General features: G+C 52.4%; 9 protein-coding genes across 9 annotated transcripts; 7 read left to right on the forward strand and 2 right to left on the reverse strand.

Annotated features, from left to right (window-relative positions):
- Nucleotides 1-704: 704 nt before the first annotated feature.
- On the forward strand, nt 705-1,690 carry PFLUO_LOCUS9115 (uncharacterized protein; the record flags this gene model as incomplete). Its single annotated transcript, XM_073786909.1, has 3 exons — nt 705-767; nt 816-1,062; nt 1,113-1,690. 3 exons carry the CDS (start codon nt 705-707, stop codon nt 1,688-1,690), a joined length of 888 nt encoding a protein of 295 aa, XP_073643117.1.
- Nucleotides 1,691-2,146: 456 nt separating this feature from the next.
- PFLUO_LOCUS9116 (40s ribosomal protein L44e) lies at nt 2,147-2,834 on the forward strand (the record flags this gene model as incomplete). Its single annotated transcript, XM_073786910.1, has 4 exons — nt 2,147-2,152; nt 2,390-2,482; nt 2,550-2,734; nt 2,795-2,834. The coding sequence occupies 4 exons, from the start codon at nt 2,147-2,149 to the stop codon at nt 2,832-2,834; spliced, it is 324 nt and encodes a 107-aa protein (XP_073643118.1).
- A 709-nt stretch (nt 2,835-3,543) lies between these two features.
- PFLUO_LOCUS9117 (uncharacterized protein) lies at nt 3,544-5,658 on the forward strand (the record flags this gene model as incomplete). The annotated part of the gene is made up of 12 exons (XM_073786912.1): nt 3,544-3,603; nt 3,674-3,701; nt 3,754-3,815; nt 3,864-4,054; nt 4,108-4,536; nt 4,596-4,647; nt 4,699-4,708; nt 4,762-4,891; nt 4,959-5,098; nt 5,158-5,271; nt 5,339-5,444; nt 5,508-5,658. The coding sequence occupies 12 exons, from the start codon at nt 3,544-3,546 to the stop codon at nt 5,656-5,658; spliced, it is 1,473 nt and encodes a 490-aa protein (XP_073643119.1).
- Nucleotides 5,659-7,708: 2,050 nt separating this feature from the next.
- On the forward strand, nt 7,709-10,015 carry PFLUO_LOCUS9118 (uncharacterized protein; the record flags this gene model as incomplete). The annotated part of the gene is made up of 3 exons (XM_073786913.1): nt 7,709-8,350; nt 8,400-9,595; nt 9,646-10,015. The coding sequence occupies 3 exons, from the start codon at nt 7,709-7,711 to the stop codon at nt 10,013-10,015; spliced, it is 2,208 nt and encodes a 735-aa protein (XP_073643120.1).
- Nucleotides 10,016-10,612: 597 nt separating this feature from the next.
- Nucleotides 10,613-12,446, forward strand: PFLUO_LOCUS9119 (uncharacterized protein; the record flags this gene model as incomplete). Its single annotated transcript, XM_073786914.1, has 3 exons — nt 10,613-10,764; nt 10,820-11,570; nt 11,622-12,446. The coding sequence occupies 3 exons, from the start codon at nt 10,613-10,615 to the stop codon at nt 12,444-12,446; spliced, it is 1,728 nt and encodes a 575-aa protein (XP_073643121.1).
- Nucleotides 12,447-13,241: 795 nt separating this feature from the next.
- Nucleotides 13,242-15,932, forward strand: PFLUO_LOCUS9120 (uncharacterized protein; the record flags this gene model as incomplete). Its single annotated transcript, XM_073786915.1, has 4 exons — nt 13,242-14,979; nt 15,034-15,396; nt 15,451-15,597; nt 15,799-15,932. The coding sequence occupies 4 exons, from the start codon at nt 13,242-13,244 to the stop codon at nt 15,930-15,932; spliced, it is 2,382 nt and encodes a 793-aa protein (XP_073643122.1).
- An 865-nt stretch (nt 15,933-16,797) lies between these two features.
- Nucleotides 16,798-18,566, forward strand: PFLUO_LOCUS9121 (uncharacterized protein; the record flags this gene model as incomplete). The annotated part of the gene is made up of 5 exons (XM_073786916.1): nt 16,798-16,876; nt 16,947-17,523; nt 17,598-17,859; nt 17,996-18,300; nt 18,368-18,566. 5 exons carry the CDS (start codon nt 16,798-16,800, stop codon nt 18,564-18,566), a joined length of 1,422 nt encoding a protein of 473 aa, XP_073643123.1.
- A 213-nt stretch (nt 18,567-18,779) lies between these two features.
- On the reverse strand, nt 18,780-19,271 carry PFLUO_LOCUS9122 (uncharacterized protein; the record flags this gene model as incomplete). The annotated part of the gene is made up of 1 exon (XM_073786917.1): nt 18,780-19,271. One exon carries the CDS (start codon nt 19,269-19,271, stop codon nt 18,780-18,782), a length of 492 nt encoding a protein of 163 aa, XP_073643124.1.
- A 656-nt stretch (nt 19,272-19,927) lies between these two features.
- On the reverse strand, nt 19,928-20,843 carry PFLUO_LOCUS9123 (uncharacterized protein; the record flags this gene model as incomplete). The annotated part of the gene is made up of 4 exons (XM_073786918.1): nt 19,928-20,246; nt 20,309-20,451; nt 20,505-20,621; nt 20,685-20,843. 4 exons carry the CDS (start codon nt 20,841-20,843, stop codon nt 19,928-19,930), a joined length of 738 nt encoding a protein of 245 aa, XP_073643125.1.

The raw sequence follows: 20,843 nt of genomic DNA on the forward strand, positions 1-20,843 counted from the left end.
TTGATTTTGGCTTTGGGGACGATTGTGATGGTCGATGATGCAATGGGGAGCGGGAACACGACGGACGTACTTGATCAACATCCTGGTGATGTGGACAGCTCGGTCAGGCTGCAGAGAGGGAAGAGAGTCGGTCGGTAGGAGTGGGTGACAGGGACTAAGAGTAAAAGAGCGCTGAAGATGGAGCTGGAAGATGAAGAAGAAGAGAGTGTGAGAGAAGGAAAGAAAGTGAAAGAGCCTCGCGGGGTTTTTGGTGGGGCAAGTGCCTTGTTGCCTGATAAGCCTGGGTGGCTGCAGCGGAGGGACTGGACGTGGCTAGGAGATATCAGGAATACTAGATAGCTAGGAATTATCTATTGATCGAAGAGTGTGTATTTTAGTTCGACGTTCTGTTTGACCAGTTCAGTCGGGTTGGTCTTTTTCCTTCCATGTCAATTTTTGACCTTGACAACCCGTACAAGACAAAATTTTTGAAAATGATTTGGGATGCGTCCGTTTTAATCTACAGATAAATATTCTATGATGTTCCTGTACCATTATCTACAAGAAACGTTGATGGTAGATGGTATTGGGTGCTCCATTCTATATTTATATATCGGCTACATCTTCCCGCTGCGGCCTCCTCATGATTTTCCGCCCTCCATCCAACCAACCTGCAACCCAACTACCATGATCGGCTCAATTCACGAGTAGACTCAATCTCTACCATGACCAAAGAAACCACCCAAACCCAGTTCCAGCAGGTGATCGCTTCCTGCGAGAACGACCCCGTAAGTCCCAGTGACTCTTTCGAGGCCACATACACTAAAAAATCACAGAAACGCATGCAAGATGTCTATGAGAAACATCGATCAACCAGAAATGCCTCATTTCAGACATTGATTCTGGGGCCCAGATTTCCGGGCTGGATAGTTGATGACACCCTGCAAAAGCTCCACGCCGCCGGCGAGGACGCCGACCCAGCCATCGATCCACGGCATAACATGGCTTTTTGGGCTCGTCCACCGCAGCATATCCGGGACATGGTGTCTGAGATCCAGTCGGAGATCCGAGCCATTGCTCCCAGTCAGTCACCCCAGAATCTGGCGGACGATAGCTGACATTTTCCTTTCTAGCGCTCTGGTTCATGCCTTCGGACCGGCTCCACATGACAACCATGGAGATCACATCTTGTCAGACCGAGTCAGAAATCAAAGACCTGGTCTCCTTTTTACATCAACATTCGCCGCTACAAGAGCTGGTGAATTACACTCTGACCCATCGTGCCCGGCTCGTCAAGCCAATGGTCAACTACGATTCTTCCGCGATAGCACTGAGCTTTGTGCCTGCCGCTGGAGAGGATGATCGATATACCTACCATCACCTGCGCAGCGATATCTACGACGGCATCACTCGCAGCGGCTGCCCGATTACGTCGAGGTACACGGTGCCATCAGCGCATGTCACGCTGGCGCGGTTTATCACGCAAGATGGATTTCTACTGGGAGATACGGAAAAGCTCAATCATGCACAGAACTCTTTGCTCGTTGACACTCTGGAAAAGATCAATGACAGACTCCGGGACACGTACTGGCAGAGTGATAACCCACAGGGTGAGTGGGTGGTCGGGCAGGAGAAGGGATTGGAGTTGGTGAAGGGGCGGTCGTGGTATGGGAAAGGGGACCGGGTGTTGCTCGGGGAGGGATTTCAATAAATAGATCACGAACGACCAAGTATCTACAGAAGCAGTATACAGTGGTGTGTTCCAATTGTTCCTTAAAGAGTCTCTTGGTATGTGAGCACGTGATTGCTGAATCAGCCCACCCAATGAGGATTAGCGCCTCTAAGCGAAACGAAATCCCACACACTCCGGGCCAACATTGAACCCTCGACTTGCCGCTCTTCTACGACAACCCATCACCACCTCGCCTTCCGCGTCAGTCAAAATGGTAGGCATTCCCCCTTTTTCTGTTGCAATGAGTCCTCGACCATCGAAAACAATTATTGCGCCGCGTGAATGTTGCGGATATTGTGCGATTCCCAACGATAAACTGTGTGGCCGAACCTCGAAATCGTGAATGACAGCCATCCAACCGAAAATTCCTCGACACTCGCCCCATGTCTTCGCCTTTTGCACAGGGGATACGATCTGCAGCTGTTGGGAGTGCCGATGATGGTCGCAGAATGGTGACGGAACATTCCTCCGTCTGGAATACAAGAGATGGATTATTGAAAACTCGAGCCCACCCCCCGACCGACCAGATTTTGTTTCCCACTGGCAAAATCCATAACCCTCGATCTACGCCGAGCATTCGCCGTCCGACATCCGCGCGCGCAATATTACGACGAGGACTTTAATTATTCCAGCACTTCGGTTTGGAATGAAGGCTTACAATTTATCTTTTGCGTACAGGTCAACATCCCGAAGACCCGCCGGACGTACTGCAAGTCCAAGGAGTGCCACAAGCACCAGCAGCACAAGGTCACCCAGTACAAGGCTGGCAAGGTGAGAAACCAAATCGGAAAAAACACGAAACCCAAGAGAAATCCCTAACACGATTTGTGTGTGATAGGCCTCCCTGTTCGCCCAGGGTAAGCGTCGTTACGACCGGAAGCAGAGTGGTTACGGTGGTCAGACCAAGCCCGTCTTCCACAAGAAGGCCAAGACCACCAAGAAGGTCGTCCTGCGCCTGGAGTGCACTGCCTGCAAGGCCAAGAAGCAGCTCGCCCTGAAGCGCTGCAAGCACTTCGAGTTGGGGTATGTGTTTCTGCAAGTTTTTTCTGAGGATATCATTTACTGACAATGTTGTGTGTACAGTGGTGACAAGAAGACCAAGGGTGCTGCTCTGGTTTTCTAAGCGTTCGATTTCCTTGTTCGGCTTCTGGGTTTCTTGCATTGCACAGGACTCTTCGCTGTGACGGAGGGCATATGACGTTCGCAATGGAAAATATGAAATAGGAATTGACCTTTTAACAACATTTCTGATCTTCTAGTAGAGCCCAGGTGGTGGGTGATGGCCAAGCTTATACCTAGTAGTACTCGATGTAAACGAATATCTCCATAACTCCTCGGGATTCCTCACTATGCACTAAACTACCTACAATAGGGGCTTATGATCAACCGACTTGTTCTTCACAACAAGCCACCACCCCTAACATCCCGTTCCGACGATCAATCCCCGCATCCCCCACGCTACCATCATCAACAGCCAAAACAGTTTAACCTCCCGACGCCAACAGCTTCTCTATTGGATCAACGCTTAGCAACGTCCTCGTATCCCCCACGTATTCTCCAGAACAAAAAACCCTATATGCAGCACGCTCGGTCGTCCTCCGAGTAACATGTCCCCAGCTCAACTCCGCACGGGGTCGCACCTCCCCCCTCTCGGCTTACCCATCGGCTGTAGTCCGTAGAATACTAAGATAAATGCCGGGGGTTTCTGCACAAACTGTTGCTCTTGTGCGGAGAAACTGTTCCTCTTTATTTCGGTATCTTCCCTCTTTCTATTTTGAGTAGCTTAGTCCAAACCAGACTCACGAGCGTGCTCGTACACACTTGTTGGCAAAATGGCGCTGTGGTATGCGCTAGGAGTTGCTTTCTTTGCCGCTATCGGCACGTTTCTGTTTGTATGTGATTCTCTATTTACTCTATGAAAAGGGTCAGAAAACTTGGAGGACTGAGTTGACGAGAGGTTAGGGCTTCGATACAGGTATCGCGACAACAAGTGAGTAGCTGAATATCCGACTTTCGTGGGCCGAGCTAACCCATCTCCGCAGCTATTGCTCACCAAAGCTGGATCGATTATATGGGCCATCCCTCGGAGGGACTAACGGGTGCTGTGAGTGTCCCTCCAAATCCTGTCCAGAAGCAAGCCTAAACAATGCAGGTTGTTTCTGTTTACATTGCCGGCGAGGCACTCGGCGCTCTCACCCAGACCTTCATCGGCGACAAGCTCGGACGAGTGCGATTTATGCAGCTGATGTGTGTGATCGTGACAATCGGCACTGTGATCCAGACCGCGGCAGTGAATATTGGAATGTTCCTCGCCGGCCGAGTGTTGGCTGGCTATTCTGTAGGGTGAGTTTTCCCCCAGGAACCAGGAACTGCCCTATTTTTTGACATCTGTGCAGTGGAATGGTCGCAACGGTCCCCATCTACCTCAGCGAAATCTCCGACCCCCGCTACCGCGGCCTGATCGGCGGTGTCTCGGGCTGCGGCATCGCCTTCGGGACCATGATGTCCAACTGGGTCGGATACGCCTGCAGCTATGCGCCCTACGGACCCGTACAGTGGCGGCTCCCACTGGGGATCCAGATTCCGTGGGGAATTATAATGTTTATTGGGCTGGCGACGTTCATGCCCAACTCGCCGCGCCAGTTGGTCCGTAGCGGCAAGATCGAGCTTGCGCGCAGCGAGTTTGCAAGGATTCGGCGCGGGATCGAGTCAAATGAACTCCAGGAAGAGTTTGCGCTCATGAAGGCGCAGATTGAGTATGAGATGGAGAGGGAGCTTACTTCTTATCGAGAGATTTTCCAGATGTATAGGCATCGGGTACTTGCGTGAGTTTTTGAGACGGTGGAAAGAATGTTGCGGGCAGATGATTAATGAATCTGCGCAGGTCGATTGCTGTACAGACCATGACGGCTTTAACGGGCGTCAATGTCATTCAGGTATGTGAACTCTATTCCTAGGGAACTGATGTATACTGACTATGTCTATAGTACTATCAAAGTGAGATCTACCCAGTATCAACACAAAGCAAACACTAATTCTATATTCCTCAGCTATACTATACGAATCACTCGGCATCGGCTCCCACAGCATCCTAGCTCTGGCAGCCGTCTACGGTACCATAGCTTTCGTCTTCAACTCCATCACCACGATGTTCCTAACTGATCAGTGGGGTCGTCGGAAGTACGTGGCCCAATCCTTTGCACCGTTTAACCATGGACTCCCCACTAATATGAGATGACCCACACAGAATGCTTATTTCCGGACTGGGCGCCATCGTACTCGTCGAGATCTACGCAGCCGTCATGCAGAAAGAGTTCCAATACACCAACAACCGAGTCGGAAAGGGATTCGCCATCTTGGGGATTTACTTGTTTGACGTTGCTTACTGTGCGTATCCTCAGCACCAGACCGTAAAGGTCGTGAGAGCTAACTTTCTATCTTTGTAGATGGCCTCCTCAACAGCACGACATGGTTATACGGCGCCGAGGTCTTGCCTATTGCATTGCGGAGCAAGGTGATGGGTCTGGCGGCTGCATCGCACTTTATCGTCAATGTCGCAAGTAAGACAGCACTGGCACTACCTTCAAGCAAGCATGCATGGTGCTCTAATGCTAACGCACATGATAGTCACCGAGGCCGATCCCAGCGCATTTGCCAATATCAAGGAAAACTACTACTACGTATTCGTGGCATGCACTGTCTTCTTTTTCGTCGTGGCATACTTGTGGTTCCCGTGAGTTGCATGCAAACAAAAACCCCAAAGTTAGCCATTGAGCCACTGACACCACTACAATAGGGAAACGAAGCATAAGAATCTCGAAGAAATTGCAGCCGCTTTTGGCGACAGGGTGGTTCTCGCGGATGATGTCTCGAAGGGGCCCATGGCTAAGGATGAAGCGGGTGCAGAACCATGTGGAAAGCTCAGAGCCTCAGGCGAACGATATTGATGCCTGAGAGTAGGAGTAGTAGTATTGTCATTTACCTGGATTCACTTTCATTGGTCTGTGCTATGGCATAGCGGTGTGTGCTGGGTTGTGAACACCATCCATGTACCTGTGCGCGGAGAACCCGAGGGCCTACACTTGATGTTGCCACGGTTATGCCACTCAGCCGTCAACGACAACACAGGGATGATCATTGGGACGTGTAGCATCCGGGCGAGAGACTGGATGTATAGAAATCTCATATCATTTTCATGTGAAGGTAATGAGGCGGTAAGATCTCGCGCAGTTTTCTCTGTTGGTATAAAACCGAGGCAATCATTAGGCAATTTCTCTAACTGAAATAAGAAGGTCAAAACTGTGTCATTTTTCTTGGCGTCCGTTTCAGCTCAGCTCTTCAATAGTTGCCGAAAATGAAATCCCATTTTTTCACCTGTTCACATGCTAACCTCAAAAGTGACAAGTCGGATCCGAGATCGTCGACCGTCATCTTTGTTTTCTCAATAATCCCTGAGACCCAATCACTCCGGCTTCTGATGAAACTACCCGTCCTTCGACAACTCAATTTTGTATTTATTACTGTCGGAAAAGGGGGATCTGCCGTCATCCGATCCCTACGGAGTAGTGGTTGGGGAAAAAAGATTTTGAGGACAGACTTTTGCCATCTACTGTGCGTTGCAGCCTGCAAATAATCCATCGAAGCCGATTCCTCTCGCGCTGTCGGCAATCTTCTCGGCTTCTCGGTGGAATGGTGGAACGAGGGGTCCGAGCTCTGAAAATTTACCCAAATGAAGGCAATAGTCTTAAATAGTGACAGCCGCACCGTCAGGACCAAGTGTCGTACCGGGTAAAAGGAACAGAGCAGACCGTTCGCCAAGTCGGGCGCATCCGAGGGGGCCTTCGGGTCCGGCTGAGAGTCTAGCGAAATCATCCATGGGTCCAAGATCCACCACGTCGCAGGATGTAAACAATGAGATAAAGTGACCTAGATATCTCCACGGGGACTTCGGGATGCAGAATTTTCGCCTGGCAGGATGCCGGGGAACTAGCATCGGATAGAAGGGGTCATCATCGTCATCGCGCAAGGATCGTGCCACAGGCCGACTGTGGCTAAACTGCGATGATTGGAGGCCAACGCCTCACCATGATCTCCTAGTCAGCCACTCACGCGCTTGACCTCGTTTTTTCCTTCTATGATCGGCGCAGTCCGGTTGCTTGGGCCTTCCCAGGGCATGTGGCAACGGCACTGGGCCCGCTCAGTCAAGATCGCATAAGCAGATCCAGTGCGATCTATGAAAAGCAGATCCTTGCAATCTCACGCACTGACAGCAATTTTCCCTTCCGACTGCAATGAAGTCTCCTCCTTCGGCATAACTTCGTGAAAATAAATCTTCTACCGCGCTGCCGAGCCGAAATCTGCCGGTTGTTTCACGCTGCTGCCCATGCATACAATCCGGGGACCTGGTCCAACAGCCCCCTGCAACGTTGTTCATACTCCATTCTGCCCAGTGTCAGTGGAAAAAGGACCCACGCTGCCATGGGTTCTATCCGATCATCCAGGCCGACGGGTTTTCTAGAAGCTCTCAGACCCTTCCTGCCCTCGGGAACGCCGGACTACTCCGAGTAGCCGGGATGCTGTCGTAACGGTTCCTGTCGACATTGACCAAACGGGGACCGAGCTGCACAGGTTCCCCGGTGAGTTTCCTCGGCAGGCACCGACGCGTGTTGCAGCCGAGGAGTTGCCTTATATAAACAATACTGCAGAGCCGGTGTAACAGGCACCTTCAGGTCCCAAGATCAAACCCACTTCCCTTCCTTACAAAAGTTAAAACGGCATTGCCACCCCACTGTCACGCCGTTGTGGGTTTTCTTGTTCACTCGAGTCAGCTTTGACAGGCTTCCATTGAACAGTGGCGGTCCACCAGGTTATATCATTGCGCATCCATCTTGTTCCATCGCCGATCCGCTTTCGATTCTCTATATGTCTGTCTGGCATAATTGGCCTTCTATCACTCCCACAAGCCTAATCTGAGCAGCTTTATAAGTTTCTGTCATCATGGCTTCAGCATCTCGCTCATCGGGGAAACGTCTTCCTATCAGCTGTCAGGCATGTCGTACGAGGAAAATCCGCTGCTCCCGAGACGGACGACCTTGCCAAACCTGTGTCCGCCGCGGCTTAGGCGCCGAGGACTGCATCTACCTCGGTCAGCCCCGTCTGTCAGGCGAGCAGACCTCGTCAGGAGACATGAGACACAATGAGCTCCTAGGGCGGATCCGCAATCTCGAAGGTCTACTGCAGAAACAGGTGGGCTCTCAAGCCGGTTCGCCTGCTGGTGCAGCGTCCCCATTAGGTGCTCTCAGTGCCTCAGGCAGCTTCTCCGACTCCGAAATGGGGCCTGGTTTCGAGCCATGGGATTCAAGCCCTTCAATGCTGGGAGGTGTGGGTAGCCTCCACACCTCGCCGTCGGGATATGTCCGCTATGTTCCACTACAATCTCAGTGGGAATCGGTGGTGGCCAAAGGACCCGCTGCGGAGTGTCTGCGCAACACCGATTCGGATGCCGTTGAGGACGACGATGATCTACAGATTCCGCTGGCTCGAAACGGAAGTGTCTCACATGCTGAACTGCTGTTGATTCTGCCCCCTGGCCAGTACTGTGACAGTCTCAGAGACGTATACTTTCGGGTTTTCTCCCCTGTAAGTAGAACAACCTGGATGAAGATCGACGTCTAATTAGACCTGTTAGGTGATTCATATTCTCCACGACTTGACTTTCGAGGCCGAGTATCAGCAGTTCTGCCATGATCCCAGCAGCGTGTCTCTCGCATGGTTAGCTTTGCTATTCGCGATTCTAGCCATTGCAGTGAGTGCGCTAGACGACGACGATCCTCTGCTCTCTGATCTAGGACGAGAGAGAACCGTCAGCCGGAACATTAAGGTGTTGTCTGCTCGTTATAGATCTGCGGCGTTACGGTGTTTAGCAGCCGACGGGATCATAGTCCGGCACTCGATCAACTCACTTCAGGCTCTAATCCTCATTAACTACGCGCGGATTCAACGGGGTCTTCCCATTTGGACTATGCTAGGGTTTACCCATCATGTCGCCATATCAATGGGGTGCCATCTCGATCCAGAGAGATTCCCACTTGGTGCTATTGAGCGCGAAGAGCGACGGCGTGTTTGGGCGGGATTGATGATGCTTTACACTATTCAGAACACATCATTTGGCAGTCTTGATCAACAAATCCTCTCCCAGGACGTGAAATTGCCTGCGGATGTCGACGATGTCGATCTTTTGACAGGCCCAACTGCTTCCATTACCTCCGACCCATCGTCGTCACCAACCCGCCCAACACAAATGACCTACCTCCTGATGACCTTCCGTCTATACAAGACATCTGCAAAGATATGCGAAACAATATTCAGCCATCCTCACGTCTCTCGATTCACCCCCTTGCAACTCGAAGCGGAAGTCCTGGCTGTGCGGGACATGTGCGACGCTCGCTACCAGCTCGATACGGCCAACGAATCTCTCCCCATCCACCACCGGGCCAATCTCAACATCCTATACAGCCACACTCACCAGCTCTTCCTTCTTCTCTTTCGCCCCGGTCTGTGTCAATACCTGCAAGGTGAGATCACGCCCGAGACCTGCACTGCACGAGCCAAGTGCATCGCATCCGCCAAATCTTCTCTCCAGATATTCCAGACCCTCTTCGCTTCCCCCCAATTCGCCCCATATAAATGGTACACCAGTGGCCTCGGTAGCTTCCACGCATTCCACGCTGCTGTGGTTCTAGCGGCTGCACTTCTCAGCCCGGAGAGTACAGCCGAGTACGACGAGATTAGGGAGCTGCTCGAAAGTGCTCTCGACATGTTTGCCTCGCTGTCTGTTCGCAGTATTTTCTGCAGCAAAGCAGTTCCGGTCATTCGACATATCCTGTAAGTGATATCTATTCCCCATACCGAGCAAGCCACCTAATTCCTGCCAGTGACGTCGCAAATACCTATTACCAAACACATCCGCCGCCACCTCTCGTATCTCAGTCTCGGATGCACACGCTCAATACGTCTGTGGGCCCTGCCATGCCTTCAAACATGGCCCCCAATCTGACACGCCCTCCACTTGCTCCCTCCATCAGCATCCCAGACGGCTACATTCTCTCTCAGCCTCAATCGCAGTCTCAATCCCCGGTTACTGTCGCGTCATCAGCGAGTGACCCCACCATGCAGTCCACTCTGGGTACACACCTCCACCCGCAGAACTGGCTGGGTCCCACATCCGTCCCCTGGGATACGCTTAGCTCGAGCATCAATCAGTTTGGATTCGATGGAGGTGTCTCCTACAGCGCAGCGGGCTAACCCATGTATTTGGGCTTTGGTGTTCGGGGGAGTTGTTTGATTTTTTATTCCCAAAAGTTGGTGTTGGTTGTGTGGCAGTACGAGCACTTTGTACTTGGTTTTGCCCATTTGTGTTTGTTTCTTATGAAAGTATGAGATATGAGCTATGACAAGTCAATGATTGAATCACTCTCTTCGGTAGACTGAAATATAGTGGTGGAGGATTCTATTTCCTTGAAGTTTTTGTCTCTAGACGTAATCTTGTCGTAGTTCGGCCTTGCTAAGGAGCCCAAATTGGCCAAGTTGGGTGGTTTGGGTATCTAAAATATATGCTATTCTGCGCAGCCTTTGGCATATTCCACCACAGGCAGCAGCCGTGTTAGGAAGATCTTGACTTTTCTATGGCGGTGCGAATTCCGACACCGACCGTCGCCCGATTCGACCAAAATCTGCAGACGACATAGATGTCTCCTCTTTGATTGGCGCTTCGTCCCATCTACTCCTCTCCCCAACAAGCTTATCGGAAGCCACTGCCAAAAAAAGAAACCAACAACTCGCACCCTCGCCAATGGCTGTGAAGTGCCTGGAAACAACGTTGCACCTGGCGTGGGGCTCAGGATGGGCGAGGCGGCCATCTCCGCAACCTGCGCCGATAAAGGGGTGCCTGTGCCTGCAGATCACATCCCCAAAATGAACCCGTCGTTGCAGTCGGAGTCGGAACTCTCCAATCGGATGTATTCAATATCGCCATTACCCAATTCCCCCGGTCTGTGCCTCTCCAGATCTCGACTGAGAGGGTGATCCACCTGAATATCACCCCCGCAGGCCTGTTGCAACAGAGGCAGGCTGTCGCGTGCGCGATCGACATGTGGAATGGATAAGGTGGGACGAAGCAGTGTTCCGTTGGCATGGCACGGTGGGTTCTCTGGATCGTTGGCTCGGGGTGCTGCTCTATAAAAAGTTCGTTGGGTCCCCTGGCACGCTGCAGACCAACCATCGCCGAACAATCCACCCGAAGATGCACTCCAGCACTCTCCTTGTCTCTCTGGCCTTGGCCGCCGCCGTTAGCGGTGCTCCTCCCAAGCGCCATGGCGCCCATACGCGCTCGTCGATCCTGAATCTGAAGAGCAAGATTAAGAATGTCGTCGTTCTGGAGATGGAGAACCGCGCCTTCGACAATATCCTTGGAGGCCAGACGCTCAAGGGTCTGGAGAACCCGCTTAGCAGCGGGCCCTTCTGCAACCCCTACAACGTGAGCAACCCGTCAGCGGGTAAGGCATGCGGCACCGCGAGAGACTACGACTCCGTGTCGGATGATCCGGACCACATGGTGACGGGCAACAACGCCGAGTTCTTTGGGACTTTCACCCCGAACAATGCCGCCATCGCGGCTGGCAAGCTCACGCCACAGCAGATGGGATTCGTCCAGGAGCAGATTCGCATGTACCCGGGTGTCAATAAGACGCAACTGGCCCAGCAGGTCCTCAACTACTACACCGAGGCGCAGGTGCCGGTCTTGACCTCGCTGGTGCAGAACTATCTGACCTTTAACCACTGGCACTCGGACCACCCTGGAGTAAGTTTTTCCCTCCTAGACCAATACTTCATACAGCTAACCCTATGCAAGCCTACAAACCCCAACCGCGCCTTCGTCCTGTCTGGAACCTCGGCCGGCCACGGCACCAACGACGCCGCGTTCGACGCCAATGTGCACGGCCTAAAACAGCGCTCGATCTTCCAGCAACTGGGCGAGACCAATCACACCTGGAAGAACTACTACACCTCCGACGATGAGGGCATGATCGACTCCTTCTTCTTCGACTGGACCTACACCAGCGGCAACACCGACAAGGCCCAGCCGCTGGCGAACTTCATGAAAGATGCCGCCGCGGGCAACCTGCCCGAGTTCAGCTTCATCGACCCGTCCTGCTGCGACGTGGGCACGAACTCCATGCACCCGTCCGGCCTCGTCTCCGACGGCGAAGCCCTCATCAAATCCGTCTACGACGCCGTCCGCGCCAGCCCCCAGTGGAACGAGACCTTGATGGTCCTGACCTTTGACGAGACGGGCGGCTTCCACGACCACGTGCCGCCGCCGCTGGCGGTGCGTCCGGATAACCTGACCTACACCGAGACAGCCCCGAACGGACAGAACTATACTTTCGAATTTAATCGGTTGGGCGGCCGTGTGCCGACACTGCTCATCTCGCCGTGGATCGCCAAGGCCCAGGTCGAGCAGAAGGGCACCAACTCGTACGGGGAGACGGTGTCGTACTCGGCGTCGTCGCTGCTCCGGACTCTAGGATACCTGTGGGACTTTGATCCGTTTACGCCACGTGTTGAGCACGCGGCGTCGTTTGAGCATCTCATTCAGAGCACCCAGCGCACGGATACGCCGGCGACGCTGCCGAGTCCGGTGGCTTTCAGCGACCACCGCCGCCGCCGTGTTTGAAGGGGTGTTGTCAGGGGGTGCTAGTGGATTTGCCGTGTTGGATTGATTGCCCTGTACATATGTGGGACCGGGTTCTGTCTCTGTAAGCGCTGTGTTGCGTGGAAGATGCAAGCCCCGACCGTCGGAAATATAGTTGGAGGGTTTCAACGGGTATGGGGGCGGCTAACCACCTACGAGAACTATCTGTATACCACCGAAAGACATCCTATCTTGTCGTATTAACGTGGTCACACCCGTGTCACGGAAGTCTGGGTGAACCCCGGATCCCGACGGGAAGTATCCATGGGTAGACTCGGCGGGCAAAGTACACACTCTATCTGTAAACACCGAACTCTCTTTGTCTAAGCCCCCGGCTGAGAACTCACCGTGTTTCGCCACACTCTGCCCGGGCAAACCAACACTTGCAGTGCGGCTGTAGTCGGTGACTCGCTTGGCGTGGCTGCCTTTTTATTCGGTCCTCGCTCTCTTCCTCTCTCTCATTCTCTCATCGCTCTCCTCTCTTCCGTTCCGCCCTTTCCATCCTCATCCTCTTCCGCATCCACCGACTTGACGTGAGTTACGAAGATCCGATCGGCCGGATCATCTGTTCCCTGTTCTTCCAGAAGTTGCATCATCCGCTAACGAAGGCGAATCACAGCCTCAGTGCCCAGACCTGCCACCCCACCTTTGCTCACTCCTCAGCCTCCGTCATTTTTCGTGCCCCTCAGTTTCTCCCTAATCTTCAGCCCCTCCATCTACCATCCTCATCTTCTTTCCTTCCCCTTGATTCCAGTTTTCGTATCGCATCAACCGTCCATGTCCTACGTTTACAGAGAACGGGATCGCGACCGTGATTGGGACGACTCTCGTCCTGTCACCATCAAGCGTTATGTCGTTCCCCCTGAAGATGATCGTGAGCGTTCCAGAGAGTTCGTGATGCGCCGCGATGATTCTCACACCGGCGACCGCGAGCTGGTCATCCGGCGCAAGACCGAGCGCGACGTCGACTATGATGACCGCCGCTACGACCGGGACTACGAAAGAGATTACTACGATCGTGAGTACTCCGAGCCCTCCGCCCAACGTCACTACTCCCGGTCCACGGACTACCTGGAGAGACTTCCTCCTCCTGCTCCTCCTTATGCACCCGTCGTCATTCGCGAGCAGCCAATAATTGTTCATGAAGCCCGAAACGTCTATGTGAATTCCCGCGAGACCGACTACGATCTGGTGCGCCGCTCCGATGCCGAGGATGAACCCTACTACTCCAGCCGCCGCCGTGACCGCGACTACGATGAACGTCGCTCCCGCCGTGAACTCAGTCCTGGTGACTCCATCTCGCAGGCTAGTCGCCGCCGCGGTGATCGGGACCAGGATTACAGCAGCGATGACAGCATGGTCTACATCCGCAAGGAAACTGAGGTCGAGCACCCCCATCACCGTCGCCACATGGCCGAGGGCGCTCTCGCTGCCGCCGGTGCCGCTGAGATGTTCCGCAGCCATCGCAAGAAATCCGGCGAAGATGTGAGTCATGGAGTCGGCCGCCTTGGTAAGACGGTGGGTGCGGGTGCTCTGGGAGCTGTCGCCGTCAACGCGGCATCGCATGCCCGCGATTACTACCGCAGCAAGAGCCGACAACGCTCTCGTTCAATTGATGATGACCGCTCCTCTCATCGCCACAGCCACCGCGACCGTGGCCGTCGCAGCCGCAGCCGCTCTCAGTCTCACTCGCATGCCCGGCACTTGATTGAACTTGGTCTCGGCGCCGCTGCCGTGGCTGGTGCCGTAGCCGTCATGAAGAACAAGAAGGACAAGGATGGGCGTCGCAGCCGCTCTCGAACTCGCTCCAAATCTCGTGGCCGTGCTTTGAGCACTACCCGGTCTGAGCCTGATGAGGCGCGCAGTGCCTCATCGCGTCGTAAGCACATGGCTGGAGCCGGTCTGGCCGGTGCTGCTGTCGCTGGCCTGGTTGAACGTCACCGAAGTCGCTCACGGGCCCGCAAGGGTGAAAAATCTCACAGCCGCATAAGACAGGCTCTTCCTGTTCTTGCAGCCGGCCTGGGAACCGCCGCTGCCACTGGCTTTTATGAGAAGAAGAAGGCAGAGAAAGACGCCGCCCAAGGAGGACTCGGCCGTGAAGGAGGTCGATCGCGCTCTCGCTCTCAGGGTGCTGTCCCTGCAGTGATGTACCCAGACCCTTCTCGCAACTCCGCTGGTCTGATCGAATACGGCACTGATCCAGTCACCGGTAGCATCCCCGCCGAGCACTACTATGGTCAGCCTGTCAGCCCCGGCGCTCCTTACTACTCGGACGGTGCAGAGTACGGTTCGCGGCGCCACAGCCGTACCCGCAGCCGCAGCCGCGGTGGTCGCTATAGTGGTAGCGATTCAGCCTCTGACGACGGGGGTCGACACAGACGCCGAAGCAAGCATCGAAAGCACCGTAGCCGCTCGCGGGAGGTGGCTGAGGCTGCCTTGGGTGCCACTGGACTGGGATACGCGGCGCACAAGTTGTCGCAGCGAAAGGACCGCAGGCAGGCCGAGAAGGAGGGCCGTAAGTACTCCTCTTTTTTTCTGCATCTCTTTTCACTCCGTTAACGCCTGATAGGGTACGCCGACGATGGCCATCGTGATCCCTACGAGGAGGCCTATGATCCTGAGCCGTACCCGCCTACTCCTCTGGCTGCGGGCGGCGTGTCCCCGGATCCTAACTTCTATCCCAACGGCACCTACTTCCCGCCGCCGCCGGGCTCGACCCCGAATCCTGGAGCCACGGCTGGACCTTACAACCCGCCGTACAACCAGCCGTACAACCCGCCCGACTACCCGCCCCCGCCTGGTGCGGCACCCCCGCCACAGCCCTACAGCTACGGCGCCGGGCAAGCACCTGAGCAGTACGCGCCGCGACCACGGAGGGCAGATGAGAATGTGAGCTTCACCCCATCCACTGATCAGAACACGGCTCGTGATGGTGGGTTCGCGGAACCACACCCGTCTTTATTCTCATGCTGACTATCTACTACAGGTCTAGACAGGAATGGGAAGCCGTCTCGCCGCCGGTCTCAATCCGTTAGCCAGCCCATGCAGTCGAAATCGGTCTCCTTTGATCTTGACCCCAAGGCAAATGGTAATAACGAGTACGAGACGGACGACAGCGACGCTACTATTGATGGTAACAACGATCATCATCGTCACAGCCATCCCCATCGCCGCCGTCGCCGTCATCGTCGTCGCCATTCATCCTCCGGTCCTCGCACCCCAATGCCCTATCCCAGTTCGTCTTCTTCTCACCACCATCACCACCACAATTCCTCCTCTTCGCGTCATTCTTCCAACCCCCAAAACCAATATGAAAACAATCCCTCTTCAGCAGACTCAGATTCGACCATTGATCTCCCCGACCGCTTCGACTCGCAGGGTCGTCCGCTTACCGAACGCGGCAGCCAGGACCCTGCTGCCGCGAAGATTGAGGAGATGATCAATAAGTTCAGCAAGATTCTGTTTTGATGGAGTTGAAGATGAGGGTTATGATTATGCCCTAGTTTCTTGGATCTTTTTTTTTTTCCCTTCTCTGCCTTCTGTGGGTGGCCCTTTGCTTCCTTCTGCCTTGTCTATTGAACCCCTTGATCCGTTCTTGTAACTCAGTTCTTCATGTCTATCTTGCCTCTGCTTTATTCTGTCTTGTATCTAATGGCCACACAATGATAATGATTTATGAATGATTATGTGTTACTTGTACAATCATCTAGGACACTAAGCTGCAATGTCGGTGCATAACTTATGATGGGGAGGGAAATCTGTTTGCTATGCCAACTTACTTGCCACCTCACGAACAGCACACCATCCCTGACAAACAGCACATAATCCCCTCATAAACAGCACATCGTCCTGTCTCATCCATCTGTGCCCCATCCCAGTTTATCGTCTTCCTCTTCTGAACACAACACATAGCTCGTGTCTATGACTGTATCTCGAGTGGATTGTATTGGCATTTCTCATTCGAGTCTAACCGAAATCGACGCGATATGACTGCTCTCGGGTTCATCTGCGCCAACTGGGGCCCTGAGCGCACGGATTGCCAGAAAGAGGGCAGATTCACCTGCAAAAATTGTCGTCTTATCCTTGTGGGTTCTTCCATAAGCATACATATTGTCATTGCACGGCAGATCTTTCCTAACAGATATGATCATAGTACTGCGGTTCTATATGTCAAAAGTCTCACTGGTCTCACCACAAGCCCGAATGTAGGTCGACTCTAGGTAAGGTAACATGGCAGCCCGACTGGGTTCTAGAAAGCCGAACTCCTGCATTCATTGGAGGGGATCTCATCGGACAACAGCCGTTCGGGCAGCAGAAGTACCTCTGGGGAAACATGCCTGCGATTGACATCCTTCAGCTTGGATCAAATGAAGGGGAAGATTACGCTGGAAACCTGCGTGTGTTGCTTGCAGGTGCGTGTTTATTTGGATTATTCAATTTAACTTTGTGGATTACCCGAGACTGACATACTTTTCCTAATAGCTTCAGGAGATCTTCGAAATGTTGTCCAGACGGTTGCCCGAGTTCCGAGCAACTACAACCACTCCCTCGAAATCACAATCAACGATAGGGACCTTGATATCGTGGCCCGCAATATTATTTTGCTTCTGATCGCATTGGTTGTTGAGGATACCAATGAGGCAATCGACTGCGTCATTCACATCTGGTACTCCGCTCTCGTGCGCGAGTCAGATATGGATATCCTTCAATCTCGCATTCGTCCTCTCATCGAAGATGTTTGCCAAAAGGTCAAGGACAAGGCATCTAAACGTCTCTTGGCGAAGACATGGACATTTGGACAGCGCTCTCTCAGAGTTGTGCTTGAGAAATCATCCTGGGATCGACTTTTATCTTTTGTCAACAATCCACCTGGCTTGACAGCCGAACAGGCACACAAGGTTCGCGCAGCCACCACTATGGCGGAGTCCAGGAGAGATTACCGCGATCGACAGACGTATTGTCTGTCGCCCCTCCGGCGAATCGCTTTGACCAAGTTCCGGCAAGATGGTCTCCTGCTTCCATTTGGTTTCCCACGCCATGAGTTCCAAATCCCAAATCCGTAAGTCTTCTGCGAAAAAGAATTCAAAATGGAGACCTTACACTCACCAAAAACCGAAAAAAAAAAAAAAACAGAACGTTCTTCCACACCGCTGATACCTGGCCTTTGAAAGACAATGCCGACCCTCTTGGGGGATGGTCTTCAGAGGACGTTGCTGCTACATCAAGTGGGCCTGCAACTGCCGACATCAACGGCAAGCTCTTCTACTATCTTCGCACACTTCTTCGATCTTTTCTTGATCGACTATCGAGTTTGAACGTTTCTTTCAAAATGTTCCAGGTTGACGCCTCCTCCCTTCCCGGTCATCTCGATAGTGATACCTTCAGCAGAATCGAGGTAAGTGATCGACGCTTTATCACTGCCTACTCCTACATCAATCTGCTTTTGAATGGCAACAAGCTTGTCTCATCAAAAGTGTCTCTCGTTTAAAGATTGACGTCAGATTATCAGACACACTAATAACCCTGCGTAGGTGTCAAACATTTCGGACGCTGGCTGGCTAGGAATACATCGCACGCTATATTACATGATGCCCTTGCTTCAGACCCCTCCGGAGAACCCACATGCAACTCTGATAACCCTCTTCATGAACGCTGTTGACGAGACATTGACCGAAGATGACATGCGACGTGATCTGACTGCAAATAGCCAAAACACGAAAAGGGTGTTCAAATATCTCCCTAAATCAGGAAACCCACGTTCTCCCTATGACCCCATCCTCATCAAATTCAATCTTGGCCGGGACCTTGTTAGAACCTATGATCACATCTTCGACCGGTAAGTCTGATATCAACGAAGCAGCGTGTTTCATATTTTAGAACTTTTGTGTTAACGCCAATAGTAGGTACTTCAAAAAGTTCAAGTTCCGTGAGGCTGCTGATTTTGCCGGCGCGGCAGTGAAGGAAAAGCATACTATCATCGACAAATGGCCCTACAGGTTGAAGCTCCGGCCTGGCCAGCCAGGAGCACAAGTTGAGTTTGACCGGCTCATGAGCGAGGGACTCTCGGGGAAAGAGCGCTACATGGAGTGGAAGAAGCTTTGAAGACAATGTGAGTTAGAGCATGTAAGTTGTGGCGTGTTGCGAAGTAAAGTCTGAGCAAAAATTGAAAAAGGATTAAGTGGTGAAACTGATTTCGATAATCTAAGTGCTTCAATTACTATTCCGGCATTCCTGTCTACCTAATTTCTGAAACATATCCATCCTCTTTGAATGTATATACAGCTCCTTTCTCTCGATGTATTCCCCCATCTTTCCTCACGACCTCGCCATGACAGACCGATCCCCCTGTGTCCAAATAGCATCAAGCACCCCCTTCTGAACCTTCCACAGTCCATCCGCCTTATCAAACACAAGATTTATCTCATACTCCCCCGCAACAAGGTACTTCGGCCCATCAGGCTCCTTCCCGCGTCCAGGCGGACAATGCTGCGCGAGGATATAACAAGTCATCGACGCAGTCTCTTCGCCTTCTTTATAGTTGACGCGGACATTGCTTGTCATGTGTGTCGTGTCCATTGGTCCCACGTGGTCTAGCAGAGCGGTCCGGATGGTATCGAGACCCTTGTACTCGCGCGGCTCTTCGCCCGGTGCGGTTCGGAATTCCAGGCTCACGTCGGGAGAAGTGGAGAATGCGCTGTTGAAAATTGAAATGTCATGTCGGTCGAAGCCGATGATGGCGCGGTTAAAAGCGTCCACTATCGCTTCCCGCGTCGTGAGGAAGGGGAGGTTATGCATATAGGTGGTCATTTTTGTTGGTTGGGTGGGTGGTTGGTTGAGTTGTCTTTGTGGTGGTGTGATAGTTATCTTAAGAAGAGAATGAATGGTTTGATGGATGATGCTATGCTGAACACCTTATATATCTCTGGAGCTTGACGCATAAGCCATCGGATTATGCTGGCTTGACCTATCAAAGGGCCGGGATTTCTGTCCGTCTCTATATCGCCGCAGGCACTAGAGGTTGGTAATCATCGGCGTTAAATGGATGTCGGGTTTAGCGGAGTTAGGGCATTTTCATTTCTTCGTGCTAGAATCTAACGATTGGCCTTTTTAACAATATTCAACGGAGCTTTATGAACCAGCACCACGGAAGATAGTCGCCAGCTCTTTCTATTCTTACGCTGCAATGGCCATTACCGAATCATACCATAAAACTTTTCTGGGCGAATGTTATCACTGTGTTCTACTCCATCTAATTCCCTTCTCTTAATCCTCTTCCTTTTGAGTCAGGCTTTGACGTAACCTTAACTAGAGATCTTGAGAAGCCTAGGAAACCTGCGGGCACCTGGATAGTGTGACAGAGCATCATGAGGGAGTTCAATAACATCAAAACTCATACTAAAATATCAAGACTATGAAGGATACTGGGAGTTACAGTCACAGAAAATCATTTTCCAGAATCCAGCCTACTGCTTGCCATTCATCTGTGCAACCCAATTCGTAACCAAATCTGCGTAGTCGGAGTCAGTTGTGCAGATGGAGTAGGGATCAGTTCCAGGGCAGTCAGTATCCACGACGAGAGAGCCCCATGTCATGTCCCCATTGATAGATTGAGAAGACATTTCATAAGCGTGCCATTGATCGTATGTAGATTGGCGGGGGTAGGTCGTGTCTGTTCTGATGATACCGTACTCCTCTAGCACGGCGGGTTTATTTGCAGCAACACTGGACGCTTCATGGTCGGCCAGCCATTGCATAGACCAAGCCACATTTTCATAACCGGATCTAATGACGAGAAAGAATTAGGGACGATTGACACCGGGCCTCACAATAGGTCGAATACTTACGTGCTGCCAATGTACAAGTGGATGGTGCCGAAGTCGATATTTGGAAGAGCAATCAAAGCATCGTAGTCCTGACCAGAGCCGCCATCGTATTCATATTCAGTGCTACCAGCTTCATTGAAAAAGCCTTCTCCGCCAAATGAGACCTTGAGAATGTCGTATTTAGTGATGATTCATTGATGCCAGAACTCAGACTCACCATATGGTTGGGGTCAATGGACTTGATATACGTCGACATGGTGTCCGCCCACGTGGTTATCACGTCCGGATTACAGGCGCTTGACTGCGGATTGGGCCCGGACCCGGAGCATCTGGCCTGGTAGGTTATTGGAAATTAGTGTCGCGTTTCCATTAGTTCGAAATAGACAGCTGGACATACTTCGTTGGCTAGCTCCCAGGCGAAGATGGACGGGCTCGTGCTGTACCGGGACACCACCGTATTGACATAGCTCTGGTAGTAGGTAGCGATTTGAGCGTTCGTATAAAACAAATCGTGAGGCTGGTCCGATCCGACAGTGTTGTTAACATAGACATCCAT

The sequence above is a fragment of the Penicillium psychrofluorescens genome (assembly GCF_964197705.1).
Source record: "Penicillium psychrofluorescens genome assembly, chromosome: 6".
NCBI lineage: Eukaryota > Fungi > Ascomycota > Eurotiomycetes > Eurotiales > Aspergillaceae > Penicillium > Penicillium psychrofluorescens.